Source organism: Nicotiana tomentosiformis, chromosome 6 (assembly GCF_000390325.3).
Source record: "Nicotiana tomentosiformis chromosome 6, ASM39032v3, whole genome shotgun sequence".
In the NCBI taxonomy this organism is placed as follows: Eukaryota; Viridiplantae; Streptophyta; class Magnoliopsida; order Solanales; family Solanaceae; genus Nicotiana; species Nicotiana tomentosiformis.
The window spans coordinates 64,677,487-64,696,421 of NC_090817.1; the positions used below are offsets into that span (position 1 = coordinate 64,677,487).

The 18,935-nt window shown below is 39.0% G+C and overlaps 2 protein-coding genes across 2 annotated transcripts; both read right to left on the reverse strand.

Annotated features, from left to right (window-relative positions):
- Nucleotides 1-8,958: 8,958 nt before the first annotated feature.
- Nucleotides 8,959-11,591, reverse strand: LOC104117625 (cell division cycle 20.2, cofactor of APC complex-like). The gene is made up of 4 exons (XM_009628699.4): nucleotides 11,139-11,591; nucleotides 10,494-10,766; nucleotides 10,074-10,343; nucleotides 8,959-9,993 (listed from the first exon to the last, which is right to left on the reverse strand). Exons 1-4 carry the CDS (start codon nucleotides 11,235-11,237, stop codon nucleotides 9,271-9,273), a joined length of 1,365 nt encoding a protein of 454 aa, XP_009626994.1. The 5' UTR covers nucleotides 11,238-11,591; the 3' UTR covers nucleotides 8,959-9,270.
- Nucleotides 11,592-12,192: 601 nt separating this feature from the next.
- LOC104117626 (uncharacterized protein At1g51745) lies at nucleotides 12,193-18,589 on the reverse strand. The gene is made up of 3 exons (XM_009628701.4): nucleotides 18,036-18,589; nucleotides 15,280-16,304; nucleotides 12,193-13,736 (listed from the first exon to the last, which is right to left on the reverse strand). Exons 1-3 carry the CDS (start codon nucleotides 18,194-18,196, stop codon nucleotides 12,637-12,639), a joined length of 2,286 nt encoding a protein of 761 aa, XP_009626996.1. The 5' UTR covers nucleotides 18,197-18,589; the 3' UTR covers nucleotides 12,193-12,636.
- Nucleotides 18,590-18,935: the final 346 nt, after the last annotated feature.

Genomic DNA, 18,935 nt, shown 5'->3' on the forward strand with positions numbered 1-18,935 from the left:
GTCCTGTCCCTTTGTGTACTTGCAGGAGGAAAGCTATAACATCCTCGTTAAATTACAGTACGTTAGAAATTTCTCTTTCAACATTCACTTAGTAAAACTGAAAATCTATTGAATTGTGTAAAATATTTAACGCAAACTTTATCCAATTACAATAAAGCCACAACTCTTTTCTGTCACGTTAATCTAATTGAACTACGGGTGAATTTTTCCAAATGAGCGAAGAAGGTCCATATTAGCAGGGCAGGCATGTTTGACTAACCATATTTTAAACAAAAGCCAATTTAACAACATTTAGAAAATATACAGTATAAATATTTAATTTAAAATTAAAGAGTGCTAAGTTTTCCATGAAATTTAAGTTTCAATTGATATGTCGTAAAATAAGGAAAATACAATTTTGATTGAATTGTTTTTCTAAATACTCAGTTGTCTTATAACCAATAAATATAAAAATATTACACATCAATTGAAGAAATCAATTTAATTTCTTTAAGGACATATGTTACTTTCAATTTTTAACAGTAATGCAACTATTATTTTTAACAGTATGCTTAAATATGTTATCTTCAGTATTTTGATATTTACAACTATGACTAAAATACTACTGTCATGTCTCACCCTAATAATCATTGGGGTGATCATTGGCGCATAGCAGGTATACTCGAGCAGCAGCCAGTTAGAGTCCGGAACCAAAGTATGGTTCATTTGGACTCAAAGACACAAATAGTTTAAAAAAAAAACTGGACATCGTTTTATATATAGCGCGGTTAATCGACAGTTTTGCCCATTAAGGTACAGCGCGGTGAATAACTGCGCTATATTTGAACTATAAAGGTATAGCGCGCATATATAAGGCGTTGTCTTATATATGCGCGCTATACCTATATAAAAACCGTGCCTTCTCCTTCCCCAACCAGACGCGAACCAGCAGCCCTCCCCCCCCCCCCCCAATATTTTTAACGCCAAAAACCTCCATTGGAGCCCACCGGTCCTACAAATAATGTAGATTCTCGGTATTGTAACAAGCTAACATCGGATCTAAGGCATTATCGCATAGTGGATTGCTCGTTTCGGCCCCCAAATCATCAAATCTTCACCTTTCAAAAATTTAAAATCAAGGTATTCCGACTTATTTTTTGTTAAACTTATGTATTATAAATGTCTATTAGATGTTTTTTACTGTGATATATGTTCTTTCGTGATTGTTTTACAATTTAATTAATTTTTTATTTTTTATCCGGATTAGATTATTATTGTGCTAAAAACATTAGTAAAATAGAGAAATTATTATTTTATGAATAATTAATGTTATTAGTTGTTATAAAAAAATATTTATTAGTTATTTTTTACTGTGGTATATGTATTGTCGTGATTGTTTTGTGATTAAATTAATTTGTTATTTTTTATCCGAATTAGATTATTTATGTGCTAAAAGATTAGTAAAATAGATAAATTATTATTTTATGAATAATTAATGTTATTTAGTTCCCTTTAGTGTTATGATGTGCCCGTAATTTTAATGTATTGCCCGTAATTGTGATGTAATGCCCTTTAGCGTAGTACAATGTAGTGTCATTTAACGTAGTATCTTTGTAGTTATTGATGATAGTTCAAACATAAAGTATCTCGAATACTGGTCAACAAATGTAAGAAAATAACATAAAAAACAACAAAATTTGTCAAACTAATTATTTGTATATGAATACTTATTAATTAAATCATGTATTCATATAAAAATTAATTATTTAATTCTATTATACCCAAAAATAGGTGAATAAGAAAGAAACATATAAAATAATAAACTAACATATAATAATAAACTAACATATAAAATTATAATATAGAAAACGCATCAACCTAAGTAACAATATAGTAAACATATCAATTAAATATTAATATAAAAGATATTTTAATATATTTAAAGATGTTAAAGCAATTAAAAAGAAAAACACTTTAATTAATATTGTTAAATTTACAGATATCGTCATGGAGGTTCCCCTGTGCATCCCGGACCTGCATCTCTAGAGCTACTGTTGCTACATGCCAACTATACATATGGGATGGGCAGTGTTTGTCCCAGACATTCCGCCTTAGACGTATAGACGATATGTGGGAGTTCATTAGGGCCCACTCACTCTATCCCCGTATAGTTAGATACCTTCAGGATACGGGTTTCTACATGATCATAGAGATCGGCCGGTTGCAGTTTGACTGGGCGTTGATCACGGCTATGATAGAGCGGTGGCGACCGGAGACATACACATTCCATCTACCCATCGGCGAGGCTACCATCACGCTTGAGGATGTGGAGGTTCTTTTCGGGCTGCCGGTTGATGGATTACCTGTAGCTTACCTGCATGTTCTCAGAGACTACAGGGGATTGCATTACCTGCATATGTTGTAGCGGCTTACCGGATTCCAGCCAGCGGAGGAGACTGCATTGAGTGGGGCTAGTCGTTTGCAGCTGACGCCCGTCCGGCAGCATCTGGAGGCGATGGATGCGGAGATTATGGATGATCCACCGCCGGAGGTTATCGACCGGCACACGAGATTGGTGTTGCTGCTGATGTTTGGTGGTGTACTGTTTCCGAACACTTCGGAAAACCTAGTCAGCTTGAGATTTTTACATCATCTTGAGCGGCTAGATGATTTACCTAGTTACAGCTGGGGTGCAGCTGTTCTAGGTTACCTGTATAGGCATATGTGTCGGGCTAGCATGGGCACCCAGAGAGACGTTGCCGGATTTTTACCGCTGCTGCAGGTAAAAACATAGTCAATTCTTTTTATGATTATAACATACATAGTAAAAAAATACCTTAAATTTTACGTCCACAATCTATATTAGGTTTCGGCCTCGGAGCGTTTCCTGCAGTTCCAGCCACCTCTACCACCCATCGCTCCGGATGCACCACCTCCACCGTTTCTCCCTTTAGCTTGGAGGTGGGTTGATAGGCGAGGCTACGGACGCGAGTTTGAGGCTCGACATCATCTCCCCTATTACAGGGATTTGTTGGATTTACTTGAAGGCGCGCAGGTACATGTATTCTTAAGTTTACTTGGCCTAGCTTTATATGTGTTGCGTTTACTCACGATTCTTGTGTTTAATTAAAAAATTTTATGGAGGCCATACATTGACGTGCTCATAGCTGGTTTACCCGATTATTGCTCCTACGGCCGAGCTATGTGGAGCTCTTCTGTCCCACTGATATGTCTCGCTATTGTTGAGCATCATGTCATTGAGCAAGTCCTTCGCCATTTTGGTCAACCGCAGCTTATACCTATTCTGCATGCTTGGCTTAGGACACATTACGAGCGAGATGGTCGTTCCAGGACTGACCAAACATACTTGGACTAGCTAGAGGCCCAGATTGAGATTTGGGACCAACGGTATGACCTGATTCCGCCACCCCCCCCCCCCCACTTGAGCGTACAGATGGAGAGCATGAGTATATGGGCTGGTATCGCAGCGTTACCCGACTTCTCATCGGGAATCCCGTTCATCGCACTGGTGGTCGGTACATTCCATACGCCAGGAGGCATGAGGCACTGATATTTTATTTGTTATACTTACTTATAACGTTAAATTATCCTTCCTTAATTAAGTTTTAACATGTTATGCAGGCTATTCGCTTACATCAGTTCTACCAGTTGGGACTGCAGATGCAGCAGCATACCGGCGAGGGAGAGACAGCTTTGCACGAGTATGGCTGGCAGGTTACAGATCTGGCTGCCCAGACATTGAGGCGTGCCCGAGATGATGAGCGATTAGGATACAAGGCTGCTTATGTGCCGCCAGAAGAGTACCATCATGGGCCACCCGTGGAGCCTGAACGTGGTAGACGTGGCAGGAGTGGCCAGAGAGGAAGGGGTATCCCATGAGGTCGTGGTGGTCGGCGGGGACGAGGTCCCCAGCAAGGGGGCGTTGAGGCACCCGTGGAGGATATTAGAGATGATCAGTCGGGTGACCACCTTGAGCCATACGATGCTCATCATGATATGCCGTCATTCAGCCTTCAGTTGTTGCCAGGGAATTCGTTGTTGACCCCGTCAGCTCCATTGTTGATCGCGGGCACGTCCATTATGCGACAGGAGTGGGATCAGTATTTTTCTGATCCCTTAGAGCCATCGACGGTTGCTGAGGATCGTCTGACATGAGACATGCATAGTGGGCGACGACTGAGTTATGTATTATCATCGAGGGATGCTGAGGATCTAGCACATACTTCATCTACTCCAGTGCACCTCGATGTTCTGACAGAGCGTTGCGGCGCTACTCAGGCGCAGGTTTGTTTGTATTACTATTATTTCTATTTGTTTTTATCTCATTGATTAGTCAGTAATATCTAAAGCTTTTTTATTTTTTTTAAAGACATCGGCATCGCCCGTCACGGAGGATGCATTTTGCGATACTGAGATGCCGGAGACAGATGATCTAATTCAGGAGCCCGCTGAGACCATGGTATGACCATTAAAAACATATTTCCTAACACGTATGTTAGTAATTATTATTTCATATAGTAAAATATCTTATTATTCTGTAGGTTACTGCCGGCCCGACAGCCGCTTCTACCGAGTCTGCCAGCCTTCCCGACGATCATGCTGCAGCGCATCCTCCAATAAAGAGGATACGTGATGAGGATGATCCTAATAGCGTAGCCGGGCGGGATGGGATGCGCCTCAGGCTAGCCAATGATTTAAAGCATACAGGTTGTGGGACACATTGACATTTATTATTATTTGTATATATGACATTAAATATATAATAGCAACATTATTTATGTTTTACATAATTTGCGCATGTATTTTTATTTCTCGAGATATTTAGTAGTTTAACAGTACAACACAAAAACAAAATGACAGATTAAAATAAAATTTAAATTCGTTACCAATTAAAGATAATGCATGACACGTACAAAATAAAAATAAAATACTACACTCAACGCATCAATGTGTTTGTTTAGTCACTATCGCCCATTATTTTGTGCTTCAACCACTTAAATTTCTCCTCCAACCTATTTTTTTCTTCTTCTGCCTCTTTTAGTTTCTCCTGCAATGCCGCAAGTTGTTCTTGTAGCTTCACGATCTGGAGTTCGTATTCACTGGTCAGAATCCAAATTCTTAGCAAACATGGTTTGTAGTATTCCTGATTAATAGGTTGATCATATCATTCATCAAAACCATATTTCTTTTCATCCTACCAATGACAGAATAACATAAGACTATTAATTAACATGTTATATAAAAAGTATTAACAAATATTTCTTCCAAGAATAATAACTTACAACTCGTTTACACATCCAACATCTACGCCCCAGATTGCAATTTGGCCAACATGGCTTCAAAATCGCATGTTTGCCACAGTAACACCTTGGTACGTAATTGCGTCCATACATTTCGTAATGCTCGAAAATGGAAAATTATTGGAAAGTTTTCGTTTTCGTTTCGTTACAATGCAAAAAACAACTAAAATGTGCGAGGTTTTTATAGGCAGCTAAGAGTGATTTTAGGTTACATAACACATATTGCTGCGGCATTATATTTCACGTGATAATGATTCTTTCGGGTACATGTGGGTCCAGCTTTGCCAGTACGACAGCTTTTCAGGTGAGCAGCTTTTTCAGGTCGACATGACAAAACACTTAGCGCATTTTGTTGCGGCACTATGTTTTGTGTGATAATGATTCTTTCGGGTATAAGTAGGTCCAGCTTTGTAAGTATGATAGCTTTTTAGGTCAGCAGCTTTTTCAGGCCAATAGCTTTTTCAGGTCGACATGACAAAACACATAGCGCATATTGGTGAGGCGCTATGTTTTGAGTGATAATAATTCTTTCGGGTACAAGTGGGTCCAGCTTTTTCAGTACGATAGCTTTTCAAGTCAGCAGCTTTTTTAGGTCGACATGACAAGACACATAGCGCATATTGGTGAGGCGCTATGTTTCGCGTTCATACATGTCGACATGCAACTTAGTTCTTCTTAAGTTGAACCAAGAGATCAATACTCAAATACCATTTGAAGAACCAGAACAACATCCAATTCAGAAATGCCACTAATATTTAATAAGTGGTTTACGAAGAGGCAAAAAGGTGAAGGTAGTTCAAAAGATCCAAATGGAACACGTCATAACACAATCGATCCCTACCTTAAAAAAAATATGCTAGGTTGCTATACTGATTTGGTTGATGACAAGTGGTATGGTGTTCTGTGTCCATTGAAAAATAAGCCTATCAATATACACACAGATCTAAAAGTTGCAGGGCACATTATTGAGGGCGAAGCGCATTTTACAAAGCCTGAAGGTATGCAAATTTGGGGCAAAAAACTACAATGGGTTCCCCTTTACTTAAAACGATGTGATTATGAAGTACTATGCCACTGGCATGGGCTTGTTGTACCACAAGCACTGTGTGCAACCTTCCAAACAAACACATACAAATATGAACCAAAAGTGATTCGGCATTTGATGAAGGAGATTCTAGAGATGGAAAATGCACTTGTTGTTCATCACGCTATCAATGATCTTAACTATCTGGAAGGAACGGAGGATCAGTACTGGGATTTATTAGGAAATGAAAAATTGCATAGAGACAATGAGTATCCTGTTTTCCCAAAAGTTATCGATTGGGAGGGACTACCTAAGTTTCTACCACAGAAGTTGGATGTAGGAGTCCCATATTGTTGTAGAAATCAAGCAAGTGGTCTTATTGATGATAGCGATGAAATACGATAAATGTGTGTCAACTGGGTCCTAGATTACGATGCCCTTGGTCCCGAAGGGTGCGTACAAGATGTTGACGAAGAAGATGAAGACGGTGACAACGAAATAGTGCCAGACAGCGACGATAGTGGCAAATGAATTTTTTTTTATTCCTTGGGTTGTATGTTAAACTGTTGTATTGAATCTTTAATTCTAAATAACAATTAGATTTAACCCCATTGGAAACATAATTTTATTTCATATATTTACATAACTTTAGTACAACAAAATTACAGCAATAAAACACTACGTTTATCCTTGATAATTGGGCACATTAGATGAACTGCCACCTGGTGCTGAATTACCACCGCTTCCCAAACCAACTGAAGGACATTCATAGCGGTCGTGTCCTATTTGGGAACATATGCTACATTTACGCACATAAACGGTATCACCAACATCCATTTGGTTCTGTATACGTGTTCTTTTTTGCACTTGCCGTTGACGCACATAATCCTTGTTACACACCATTTTAAATGGCTCCGGTGGCTAATAATGCTCAGCATCCACTGGCTGCAACTGTCCATTATAGGTGTTTAAGTATGCAGCAACACTATATTTTTTATCAACGTACCTTGTTGCCGCGAAACCTATATGTTGAAAGCACTTCATGGCATGTGAGCATGGCAAGTGATAGATTGATCATTTTTCACAGGAGCATAATATTCTGGCTTCATTAACGGTGTGTGTATTATTCCACGGTTGTGATGCAAACCAGTGCGAACTTTAAAAATATTTCGCTCGCTGCAATACTGCAAAAAAGAATGTCGTTGTGCTCATTTCCTATATTTCTCAAATCGTTTCATTGGTTGTGGCATAAATTCAACACCCCTTTCCATCAATGACGATGCACCTCTAGATCTTTCAACAAACCTCCCCGCCATCTGCTTGAATGACATCCGCACCATGGCAGTGACTGGCAATCCACGTGCAGACTTCAATAACCCATTGAAAGACTCTAACACATTTGTAGTTAGAATTCCCCATCTTCTACCACCATCCGCATGGAAAGTCCACTATTGAAGCTCATGTCGCATCAACCAATGATAGGCTTCTGGGTCTTCCTGCCTGATCAATTCCATTCGCCTCCTAAATTTATACTCTTGGTGATATGTTGCAGCTATTCATATTAAATCATGCAAGTTCTTTTTAGGATAAGCCCTCTTGAAGTTGGCCTTCAAGTGCCTAACACAATAATGGTGGTAGGCATACGGTTCCTGCCATGCACGCAAATTCTGTACATAACTTAAAATACCGCCATGCCGATTAGATATTAGACAAATACCTGAACGTTGTCTGATAACGTGCTCCTTCAAGTGGTTCAAAAATAATGTCTACGTTTCTTGGCTTTCATTGGCACAAATAGCAAATGCTAGGGGAAATATACTTCCATTAGCATCTACTGCAACGGCGATCAACAACTTGATATCGTACTTTCCATAGACATGAGTGCCGTCTATGGATATTACTGGCCGACAATGCACAAAACCATCAATTGCTGGTTTAAATGCCCATAACACATATCTGAATATGTGTTCCAGTATTCCCGGACTCCGCTCAAGCTTCCATTTAACAACAGTCCCGGGGTTAAAGTGTTTCAATGCGGCCATGTACCTGGGTAGAGATGCAAAGGACTTATCCCAGTTACCATAAATAATTTCAAACGCACGTTTGCGCCGGAGAAATGACTGTCCTTAAGGTATAGTGCGGTGAATAACCGCGCTATATATAAAACGGTGCCCAGTTTGTTTTTAACCTACTTGTGTCTCTTGAGTCCAAATGAACCACCATACTTTGGTTCCGGACTCCAGCCAGTTACAGTTGAAACTCCAAATTTCTTTATCTGGAGTTTTAAAAAAAAAATTGGCATTGCCAAAAGAGCTGAGGCAGATCCAGGATTTATACTTTATGGGTTCAACCTTTAAGGTTTTTATTATTTAATTCATTATACTTTTTAAGTTATGAGTTGAATCTACTATTTGCCGCAATTTTCATCGATTGTTACATATAAATTCATGCTACGCACCGAAAGTTATGGGTTCAATTGAACCCGGTTCCGTTGTATTGGATACGCCCCTGCAAGAGGGGGTGGTGGAGAAGTTTATAAAAGAGATTGATAGTAGGGGCAAGGAGGCTTGGTAGGAAACTACTCAAATAAATGTGTCTTAACCAAATAATTGTCTATGGGAAATGAACACAGAGTTGGGAGTAAGAATTTCATCTTATTCAGGAAGTAGTTTCACAATCATACAATGGTTTTATGTTAAAAAATCTTTGCATATCTTACACGTGGTTTTTTTGTCACTATAGGTGACCAAGAAAAATTCTCGCAGCAACTTGAGCAAACAAAATCCCTTCTCTATTTTACACGAACCCAACCAAAAAAAGAAAATGAAAATAAACTGAAGTATCTCTTTTACATATTACATACAGCAGTTGTTGGTTCAGGAGCAAATACAGTTCAGTCGTTTGATCCAGCATTTGTGCATAATTCTATCACTCCTCACAATAAATTCATCGAATACGGTTCAGGTGAGCAAATGGCTCAGGATTTGCTTTTGGTGCAGGCTTTGCAACTTCAGGAGTTCCAAATACATTCCAGAATCTAAGAGTTTCATCCCCAGCTGCAGATGCCACTGTGCAACCATCTGGACTTTGTGCCATGAAAAGTACTCTGGATGTGTGACCAGTAAGCTCGGCTACCTTTACCATGGAAGGATATTTCCAAAGAGTGAGCTGATTCTTAGTGAAACCATGAGAACTTAGGAGCTCGCGTTCATTCTTGTTCCATAGCAGGGCACAAACCTGAGATCCCGTATCAATAGAGTTCACGCAAGCACCAGTATGAGTGTTCCAGAACTTAATGGACCGGTCACTTCCACCACCACCAGAGGCTAATAAATTACCCTGGAAAGGACACCAAGCAAGGGCCTTAACAGCAGCTGTGTGATCTTCAAGCCTGTGAAGCCACTGTGTTGTAGAGTTGGAAGAAGCCATTGATCTGTCCCATATATGGAGAAGGTTATCATTTCCACCGCTAGCTAATTGTTGTCCAGAGGTTGACCATTTTAAACCACAAACTTCTTGATGATGTCCTTGGTAAGTGTCAACAATTGGGGATCTCACTCTCACATCGTTGTTTATGATCTGACCGTCCATTCCCCCTGTTGTCAAAATGTGATTGTTCCAATCTAGAGCGCCAATTCGGGATCGGTGACCACCTCTCAAAGTTCTCAGCTGCACCAACATATAAAAACATATATTAGCATAAGAATCACTTAAAATAAGCAATAAGAAAAAAAAATCAAGAAACAAACCAGTCGATTTGCGGTTGTGTCCCAGAGCTGAACATCAGAATTGTTCAGACCAACAGCAATATGTCTACCATCAGGAGCCCATTTTACACTTGTAACAGGACCATTGTCTTCATCAACAGAGACCAGCTCTGAAGTGGCACCATCAGATGCATCCCACAGATATACAGTGCTGCCTAGAGCAATAGAAAGAACATTGCTGCTGCCCCAATCTAATAAATTCAAATAGTAGTCATCCACTAGATCCGGAGCATCTAGTGTCCTTTCAGAAGTCTGCAGAATAAACCAATGAAACCTCTATAAGGACCTTCACATATAATCCTTAAATCTTGTAAAACTCAAAAGTTAAAACACAATTGGCATGATGATTCATGAAATATACTAATAAGTACCAACATTACTAGACCATGAACATACACCAACCTGAGGAATGTGTCGACGGGGTTTAGCAGGCTTGGCCTGTTGAACAGATGATGAGAATTCATTGGGAAAGGCCTCAACAGGAGTGGGTGGCTTGTTCTTGAATGCCAGTATACGAATTCTGTTCATGTTGAATGTTTCTGCAAGCTGCTTCCTATATGCCTCTCTGGAGGGAGAGTTAACAGCTGGATTTTCCTTACCTTTTTTTGCCTCTGTCAACATGTAATGTGCATAGTCCATATCCATCGCTGATCGATTCGGAATGAACCTATCCAACTGCAACAACCCAAATCAGCAGTCAATTAGATGTCCATGTGAAAAGGAGACACATCCAAAATTTAGATTTTAACCTTTAAGTTCTTACTGTTTAATTAAATTGCACTGTTGAAATTTAATTTCACTAATTTTTCACATATATCTATGCTCTATGTTGAAGTTACTAGGCTCAACTAATCAGAAAACAGGACTTAGCAAACCTCAAATTTTCCTATTAGAATTAAAACCAAACCAAGATGACTTAATTAAATGAAAACCCGTCTTCCTTTTGGCTAAATTTCTTGCAGTTGAGGTCCAGATTACAATCTAATTGTGTAAATATAGAAACAATTAGTACTTTTTTTAGAGACAATAAGTACAAAGTAGGCATACATTTTGACTAGAATTTCTCCTGTGAAGAAGTTGTTCCTGAAGAGGGCAACGAGATCTGGTCTTACTTGCTGATGTAGAACTCAAATATCCTGTATCCATTGTGTTAGCACAAAAAAAAAAAAAAAAGTAATATGTAAAGACAAGATTATGAAAGCCTGCAAAAACTAAGATCAGGGTTAAAGACAGATTAATTAAGTCAAATATAATATACTGAATTAAAGAACAAGAAAGTATAGCGCTTGTTGAGTCGTTGGTTGAGAATTGAGAAGAGAGAAGATGGAGAGAGGACCCAATGATGAATTGATGATTAAGATTGATGAGACGCTCCCCCACCCTCTCTCTTCAATTTATGGATTTATGGCTTTGAGTCTGAGTTGTAATATTTCTTTTCTCAAACGGCTAGTCGAGGATTCTAGGGTTTTTGCATTTTGTATGATACAACGGCTATATTCCTACACATGGCAGTTGCAATTTGTCCAAACAAATTGCTCCCCCCTCCCCCCGGGGGAGAGAGGTCTGATGCTAAAAATTTATCAGTGCCCGGTATTTATATTAATTATTTATTTATTTTAAGTTATAAATAAGGTAAGAATATGATTTAATTTAGTACTTATAAAATAACAAATAATTCGAGATAACTATTTTTAGACATCACAACAAATTATTTGTGAAGGAGGGAGTACTTGTCAAGGAACAGATAAGCAGTTAAGAGATCATAATTCGAATGGTGTAGTAGTCAAAAAATCATAATCCGAACTGGATAGTCATACAGTTAAATTACAATAGTTAGCTTAATAGTAACAATAGTTATTCCCTTATTGAGTACGTGAGAGTGAGAAAGGAATCATTTGATTTTTCTGCGCCTGTGAATGTGATAAAAACTTAGCGTGTATCCTGTCTTTTTGTCATTTAGCAATAAGCCATTTAGTCTGGCCTAAAATTGGAGCAATCTTTACTCATGGATAAGCATATTGAATTTCGTCATAGAAGTCGATGAGTTTTCATAGTAGTGGTAGGACATAATGCTGTGATTACTTAAATTGGAGCCAAATGGTAGCTAGAAATTGTAGTAATTACTGGGAAGGTGCACAGTGAAAGACACCAAGTTTGTGGCACCAAAGTCATACAATAATTTACGTTATACAATTTACATTCATAATCTCATATCTGTGAATCTAAAAGCCTGACATCTGTGTAACAAATCTCCAGTTTTCCACCCTCCCACACATCAAAAACTAAAAAGAAAATCACTTATCGAAAAAAACCCATGTACAACTAAGGTACCATCAGAAACAAACTCCCATGTTATGAGTTATCTGCTTTACCTTGACATTCAGGCTGCTCAGATACACGAACTGAAATGCATTGGCCTGGACAAAAAGAGATCACCCAGAGATGGTGCACTAGGTATGGTATAATATTATTAATCCTATCTAAAATTTTACAAGCCACTAGATTATTGTCTGTATTGATTTCCTTCAGCCCCAGCAGTAAACTATTACTGATGACGACCCACCAACTCCTCATTTAACCGACTGAACACTAACTTAACTGGAATACAAGCTACGACTGTTGGCAGTGTCTCTCGTTTGATTGCCCCATGCACTTGATAGTTGTTGGAATTACCCTTCAGATCACTATGTTTCTGCTGCAAGGCTATTGAAGAAAGTGTTCTTATCTTTTGATTAGAAGATAAACTAATCCTTTTCCCAGACTTTCTTGATAATGTTCTCTCTATGGCAGGCTGGGAGACAATCTTTCTTGTCATGCTTCCCTTTTGAACAACACCTCCAGCGCTAGCTTTTCGGACATATTTGTCACGGTCAAAACTTCCTTCGGGACTATCCAATGCTGATGATGCATGGGGCCGTGCAACACGACCATTGGCAGTCCTGCGAGCAGTCCTCCACAGAGGTTGGAGTGCTGTATCATAATCAGAAGTTTCTGGAAAATTATAATCAATTGCCCCAAGGAGGCCTTCAGAAGAACCATTTGAAAGCGCTTCAATTTTGATAGGATATCCAACTATTGCATGCCCATTTATCTTACTCATCAATGAAATGATAGGCACGCGCTCTCTCTGATAGCTTGATTGGACTTTTAAGTCCACATCGACCAGCATGGTCCTGTCACCAGAGTGATGGTAGTTATTCACAGGATCAAAATACTCACTGGACTCCTCCCAGTAACCTCTGCTTGCAGGTTGATCATCCCAAGCCCAATCCGCCCAACTGAACATGTTTCTGGTAGCACTATGTGGAGTTCTAGATCCATATCCAGCATTTTGCACCCAAGAATTAGTAACTGGATCATCTTGAGAACAACCATAACCTCTCTTTCCCTTGAAATTAGTCGTATGACTGGGTCTTCGCGCAAGGTTTACATCAAAAGTATCCAGAGGCCTCCTGTTAAGACTTCGATTATTCCTTTTCCCTTTTATTTGCCATTTAGATACCTCAAAGCCAGCAGAGACAGTATGAGAAGTGCCATCGGTAAGTGCCAATTCATCCAGTTCCTCACTGCTCATGCTTCCATGTTCAGGTTGTGCTTCAGATCTTCCTATATATTTTGGTTCTAGTTCAATAGATGCCGCACCATCTGCATTAGCAACACGCAAATTTAGCCTGCTGAAGCAGATAATTCTCTACTCGTCTCTATTTAAAGGAGCAATACACATAGAAGAGCTGATTCATGACTCAAGAATAATAAGCACTCAAGAATGATAAGGAACTATGCATTCACAATTGGACATAAGACATGATTCTGCAGTTCAGATACAAAACCAACACATGATTCCAGAGAACCAATTCACTAGATCTTCTGAATAAGAATGACCAAGAAATAGCAAACAGCAGGCAGGCGACAGCAACTGCAACTCTTAAGCATGACTGAATGTGGAGTTTCTTTTTCGTTAGGTAATCAGAAAGAACGTCGACTTGGTATAGGGAACAGATATCAAGAAATTGATTTAATTTGATCATGTACACTATTCGCTCAAATGTGCTTTTCCTTGGAATTGGTAAAGCTCTATGATTTAAAAACTGATTACATATCTGAATCAACTCTATAGCCACAAAAGCCAACTCGAAATAAGGCATGTAATAGTTCCTCCCTAAAGTACAAGTCCTTGCTCCTTCGTATAGGACTTTCTGTATAGTCCTTTTAGTCTTTGGATTTTTTTGCATATGGCGTGCTGCTAAATCACAATACCAAAAAAGTTACTTATCAAACTAACAAGCTCCAGTCCTTCAATAAAAACTTTAAGTGAAAACAATCAGTATGGAGCAATAAATATTTAAAAGCCAGATATAGAGGGGTGGAATCTTCAAGGTGTATAAGCTGGCCTAGACACTACTGTTATTTGAGAGAGAGAGAGAGAGGCATAGATAAAGAGCCACTTGCTTTCTTCTGAAATAATAAGAATAAACAAAATCCACAACAGCAAGTCTAGATTCTACCATAGCAGATGAAAGTCCTTAATTGAACTTGGAAATGCTAGGAGCCTAGGACTACTTGATACTTGCTCAGAATGCTACAGAATATCGGGGTGTGGCATAGTGGTAAATGAATTGGGTGCAAACGTTGGAGCCCAGGGTTCAAATCCCAGCATGGACCAAAACTACTAGGTGGTTTCTTCGCATCTACCTAAGCCTTGTGGGCAGTGTTACTTATGCAGGTGGGGATACCAGGTGACTGGTAAAACGATATAGGAGCACGAAAGCTGGCCCCTTATCCAAAAGAAGAAAAGAAATAAGTGACACAGAATGTCGGCAAAGTAACAACTCATAGCCATTTTCTGACAGCTTCACCCCTAGAACCCACAGTATAAACATAGAGGAGTGAACAAGGTAGCCATGGCGCACTTACCGCAGGAAGGAGAACCATAGAATGATTTGGTTCATAGACTGACAGTAGAACACACAAGGTGACTCAAAGCATAGAAAGTGAGAGATCGAAATAGTTTAGTTTACCCAATCAGCTCTAGAGATCTCAAAGTTCTAAAATGTAGAGCCATCATAGTGTAGCCTCAAAGATTTTGTTCATTTGATGCTGCTTCATTAGTTATCTTTAAGTTATATTTTTTATTGATAAAAAGAATGTACGTGTAAGGTGGCTTGTGAGAGAATGAGAAGGGAGAAACCTGAGAGTGTGGCCAACTCATCGTCAGTATCTGATTCCGCAGAATCTGTCTCGGAAGAATCAGTTTCAGTATACTCTGTAGACACAGAAGCATTCTGTTGACACAACTCAGCAGGATGAGAAGAATTATCTTTGCGCTTCAATGTTGAAAATTCTATCTGGGCAGGATTACTTTCTTCAACACTCAAAGAGACTCTAGTTTCATCTGCCAAATTACACCTGCTTTTCTTTGCAACTCCTGGCTGCTCCTCTCCCATCTCAGAGAAGCAAACAGAACCTGAGTCAGGCGTGGGGACAGAAACTGATAATTTTTCAGAACTCTCCAGAACTTGAGCAAGAGGGAAGTGTCTATCACGCTTCTTGACAAGAATTTCTTCGGCCAAGCCTTCATCTGACAATTTCCTTTTGTCTAACAAACTTTTTCTCTCAATATTAACTAGGCGTTCTGTATTATAATTCCCATCAGGAACAGCACCAGCATTCCTACCAAGCACAGGTTGGCCAGCACCATCTGAAGCAATTGATGGAGGATCACTATGCTCTGAAGGAACAGTGCTGAGGCCCAAATCCCGTAAGCCTCTCATCCTCGGAGGTGCGCTGTAGTTATCATCGTCTCCACTCAACTGATTTTGATCTTTGGGTTCCTCTTCAGATGAAAAGTTGCATGTTCTCTTTTCCTCAATGAAGAAACCAGATTTATGAGAAAGTTGACGAGACTTAGATCTTAAACGTCTTCCATTTCCATTTTCCAAATATTTTGATGATGTCCGCGACTCTCTTCCAATAAAAACATCAATAGATGTATTGCTTCTATCAGTGGAGGAACAACCTAAGCCCCCATACCTTTTATCTAACTGCTGCTTCTCAAGTTCAAGAGCATGAAGTATTGCATCTTCTCGTCGTGCATACTTCTCTCTTTTCTTCGGAGGCATACCTAGGGAAGTTTCAGCCCGTTGAATAAGTTCATCAAATTCACCACAACGGAATGCTTTCACGCGCTTTGACTTCTCCAAGTTGTACCAATCCCTGGTTAGACACACAAAGAAACACCATAACATTCTATACTAAGACTATGAAGTGTGTGTACCAATTAAACAAAGAGTAATTAAGAAGATGTGATATACTTTATGAAGATACAGTATTCTACCAGCTATGAGAAGCATTTCTATAAATCAAGAATGAGCAGCGGAGCAGCATTTAGCAAAAAAGAATTTCAAGCATCTTTTGCTTTTTATTTAACTTAGATGATCATCACAGGTGACAATTTGAAAAGGTCTTAACACTTTCAAAGAGACCATACTGGCCCTACTGCCCAGGACAGGCAACCAGTAGTTTGTCCAACAAAATACAGCCACTCCCTCACCACTGCCAACAAGATTTAAACCACTAACTCACACAAACAGAAGACTCCTAATCAGATAGAAGAAACAAACAAATAGGGTTTGAAACCCAAAATGCTCCCTGTATGTCCTGCATTGGACAAAGAAAAGAAAATAAGATAGAACTTTGGACAAAGAAAAGAAAATAAGAAAATACATGGAGAAGGAAAGTCCTCATAAAGAAAAAGCGCTTATCACAAAATGTCCTGCATTGGACAAAGAAAAGAAAATAAGATAGAACTTTGTAACAATTCTTCCTTTGTTTTTTTTTTGTTTTTTTGATGACCCAGCAATCCCCGAGGGCCAGTTGCACATGGTTCGAAACTCGGTGGGTGATGGGCCGCCCCTCTACCATTCACCACCTAAATACTAGGCTTTTGTCTACGGCAAGGTTTGACCCATAACATGCACCTAACCCACATATCACATGTCGCCAATTCAAAGCCTTGGGCTCTAATTCTCGCTTCGTTAAGTGTCCTCAACCTCGTAACATACGAAAGCTTGTTGCCAACATGTTTTAGGCAAAGCTCACCCCATTCAACTTACGAATATTTGCCCTTCTTTCTCTCCAGTGTACCTTTTGTTCTTTAGTAGTGCACTACCAGCAACTAGATCTTCTATTATGTATATAATAATCTCCTTCTCAAGTCTCAAGGAGTTAAGTGAGACTCAATCTACTCTCTTAGGCAAAGGGTGGAACAACACAAATTAATGCAACCTCCACAAAAAACATATAGAGCGCGCACGCGGGCGGGGGGCTCTATTATCAATATGTATGGGATAAATGGGATCACTTCACAGCAGAAGCAGAATACCAACCTCGGTCATTCCTTTTCCAGTGATATGCAGAGATTTTCCTATAGTTTCCTATTGTTACAGTCAAAGGAGAAAAAAGAAATTTCAAGTTTCAACCAATATGAAGAGCTCTGATCTCCTAAGGCAGCCTGCATACCTATTACCCGTAGCAGTGCTAATTCTTCCAAACTCAAGAATGACCAGGGAATTCGTGATTACCAATCTCTTTCACCCAATGTAATCCAAGATAAGCTTTATTGTTTTGGTAAGTCACTAAATGTTTGCTTTTAACAAGGAAAGCGAGCCAATCAGGAAACAATATCATGTTCCCTTTCTCTTCCTTCATAATGACTGATAGCAAGGAGTCCAAACTTCTAGCTATGAATCCTAAACTATTAACTATCCTATTATTACTTTATAATGCATTAAGTAATAGTAGCATCAACAATTATACTAAAAGTTTACTGCAACTAAGAATTCACCAATAACATGCAAGAAAATAATAATCAATCTGCAGTAATTACCTTGCACATAGTAAAAAACTTTGAGAATAAGATAAATTAAAGGGTAAAAAGGTACATACACACTGGCATCTTCCCTGCCGAGAAGCTTAACTGGAGTTCCAGATCGTGGGGATATCAAATGAGAAGCTGAAAGCTCATCAGGCCCAAGTATTTTGCCGGGCCACCACGACCCATTTCGTCTTCGGACCCAAACAATACTCCCAGCTCCACATTCCCCCATTCCTGATATATGTTTATATATGTATAAATATACCTATATTATTGGGGTTTTGATTGTGAGTTACCAGAAAAGGGAAACGAGAATTGGAATTGGAGATTAGCACATGGGAGAATCTAAAGGGAAAATTTGGGGCTAGGGTTAGGGTTTTCCGTTCGAATTTGGGGGAAATTCATAGCTATGGATTTCTGAAAAATTAAATAGATTGATCGTCCACTTAATTCAAGAATTTCAAAGTTGTTCGCTATCAGAGTCTGTATTTTGCGCTTTATGTATGAGCGTAATGAAATTTGATCGAAGTTGTTGAGTCAATTCTGAAATCGGTTGCATTGACTCGCTGATTAAAACGCACGAGTTTTGTCCCTTTTCTTTGCTCATAATAAATGAAAGTAATCATCTGAAAAGTAAAATTATACAATTTGTAATATTTGTATTGCTTTACAAAGATCTGATGGGATTTTTGTTAGAGGTTAATGTTGTGGCTTGCTACTCTTTTATTTTTTATAGTGTCGGGTCTATTTAATGGCTATCGTTTTTATTTTATTTTTATTTTTTGATCTTTATGATATTGTTATTATTCATATGGTATTTGTTGGTGGTACTGATATTGTGTCTTTTCGTCTTCTTTAGCCGAGAGTCTTTCAGAAACAATGTCGCTCTATTCCATCAGGATAGGGGTAAGGTATACGTACACACTATCCTCCCAAAATCACACTACTTGATCGTCTTTGTTGTTGTATTG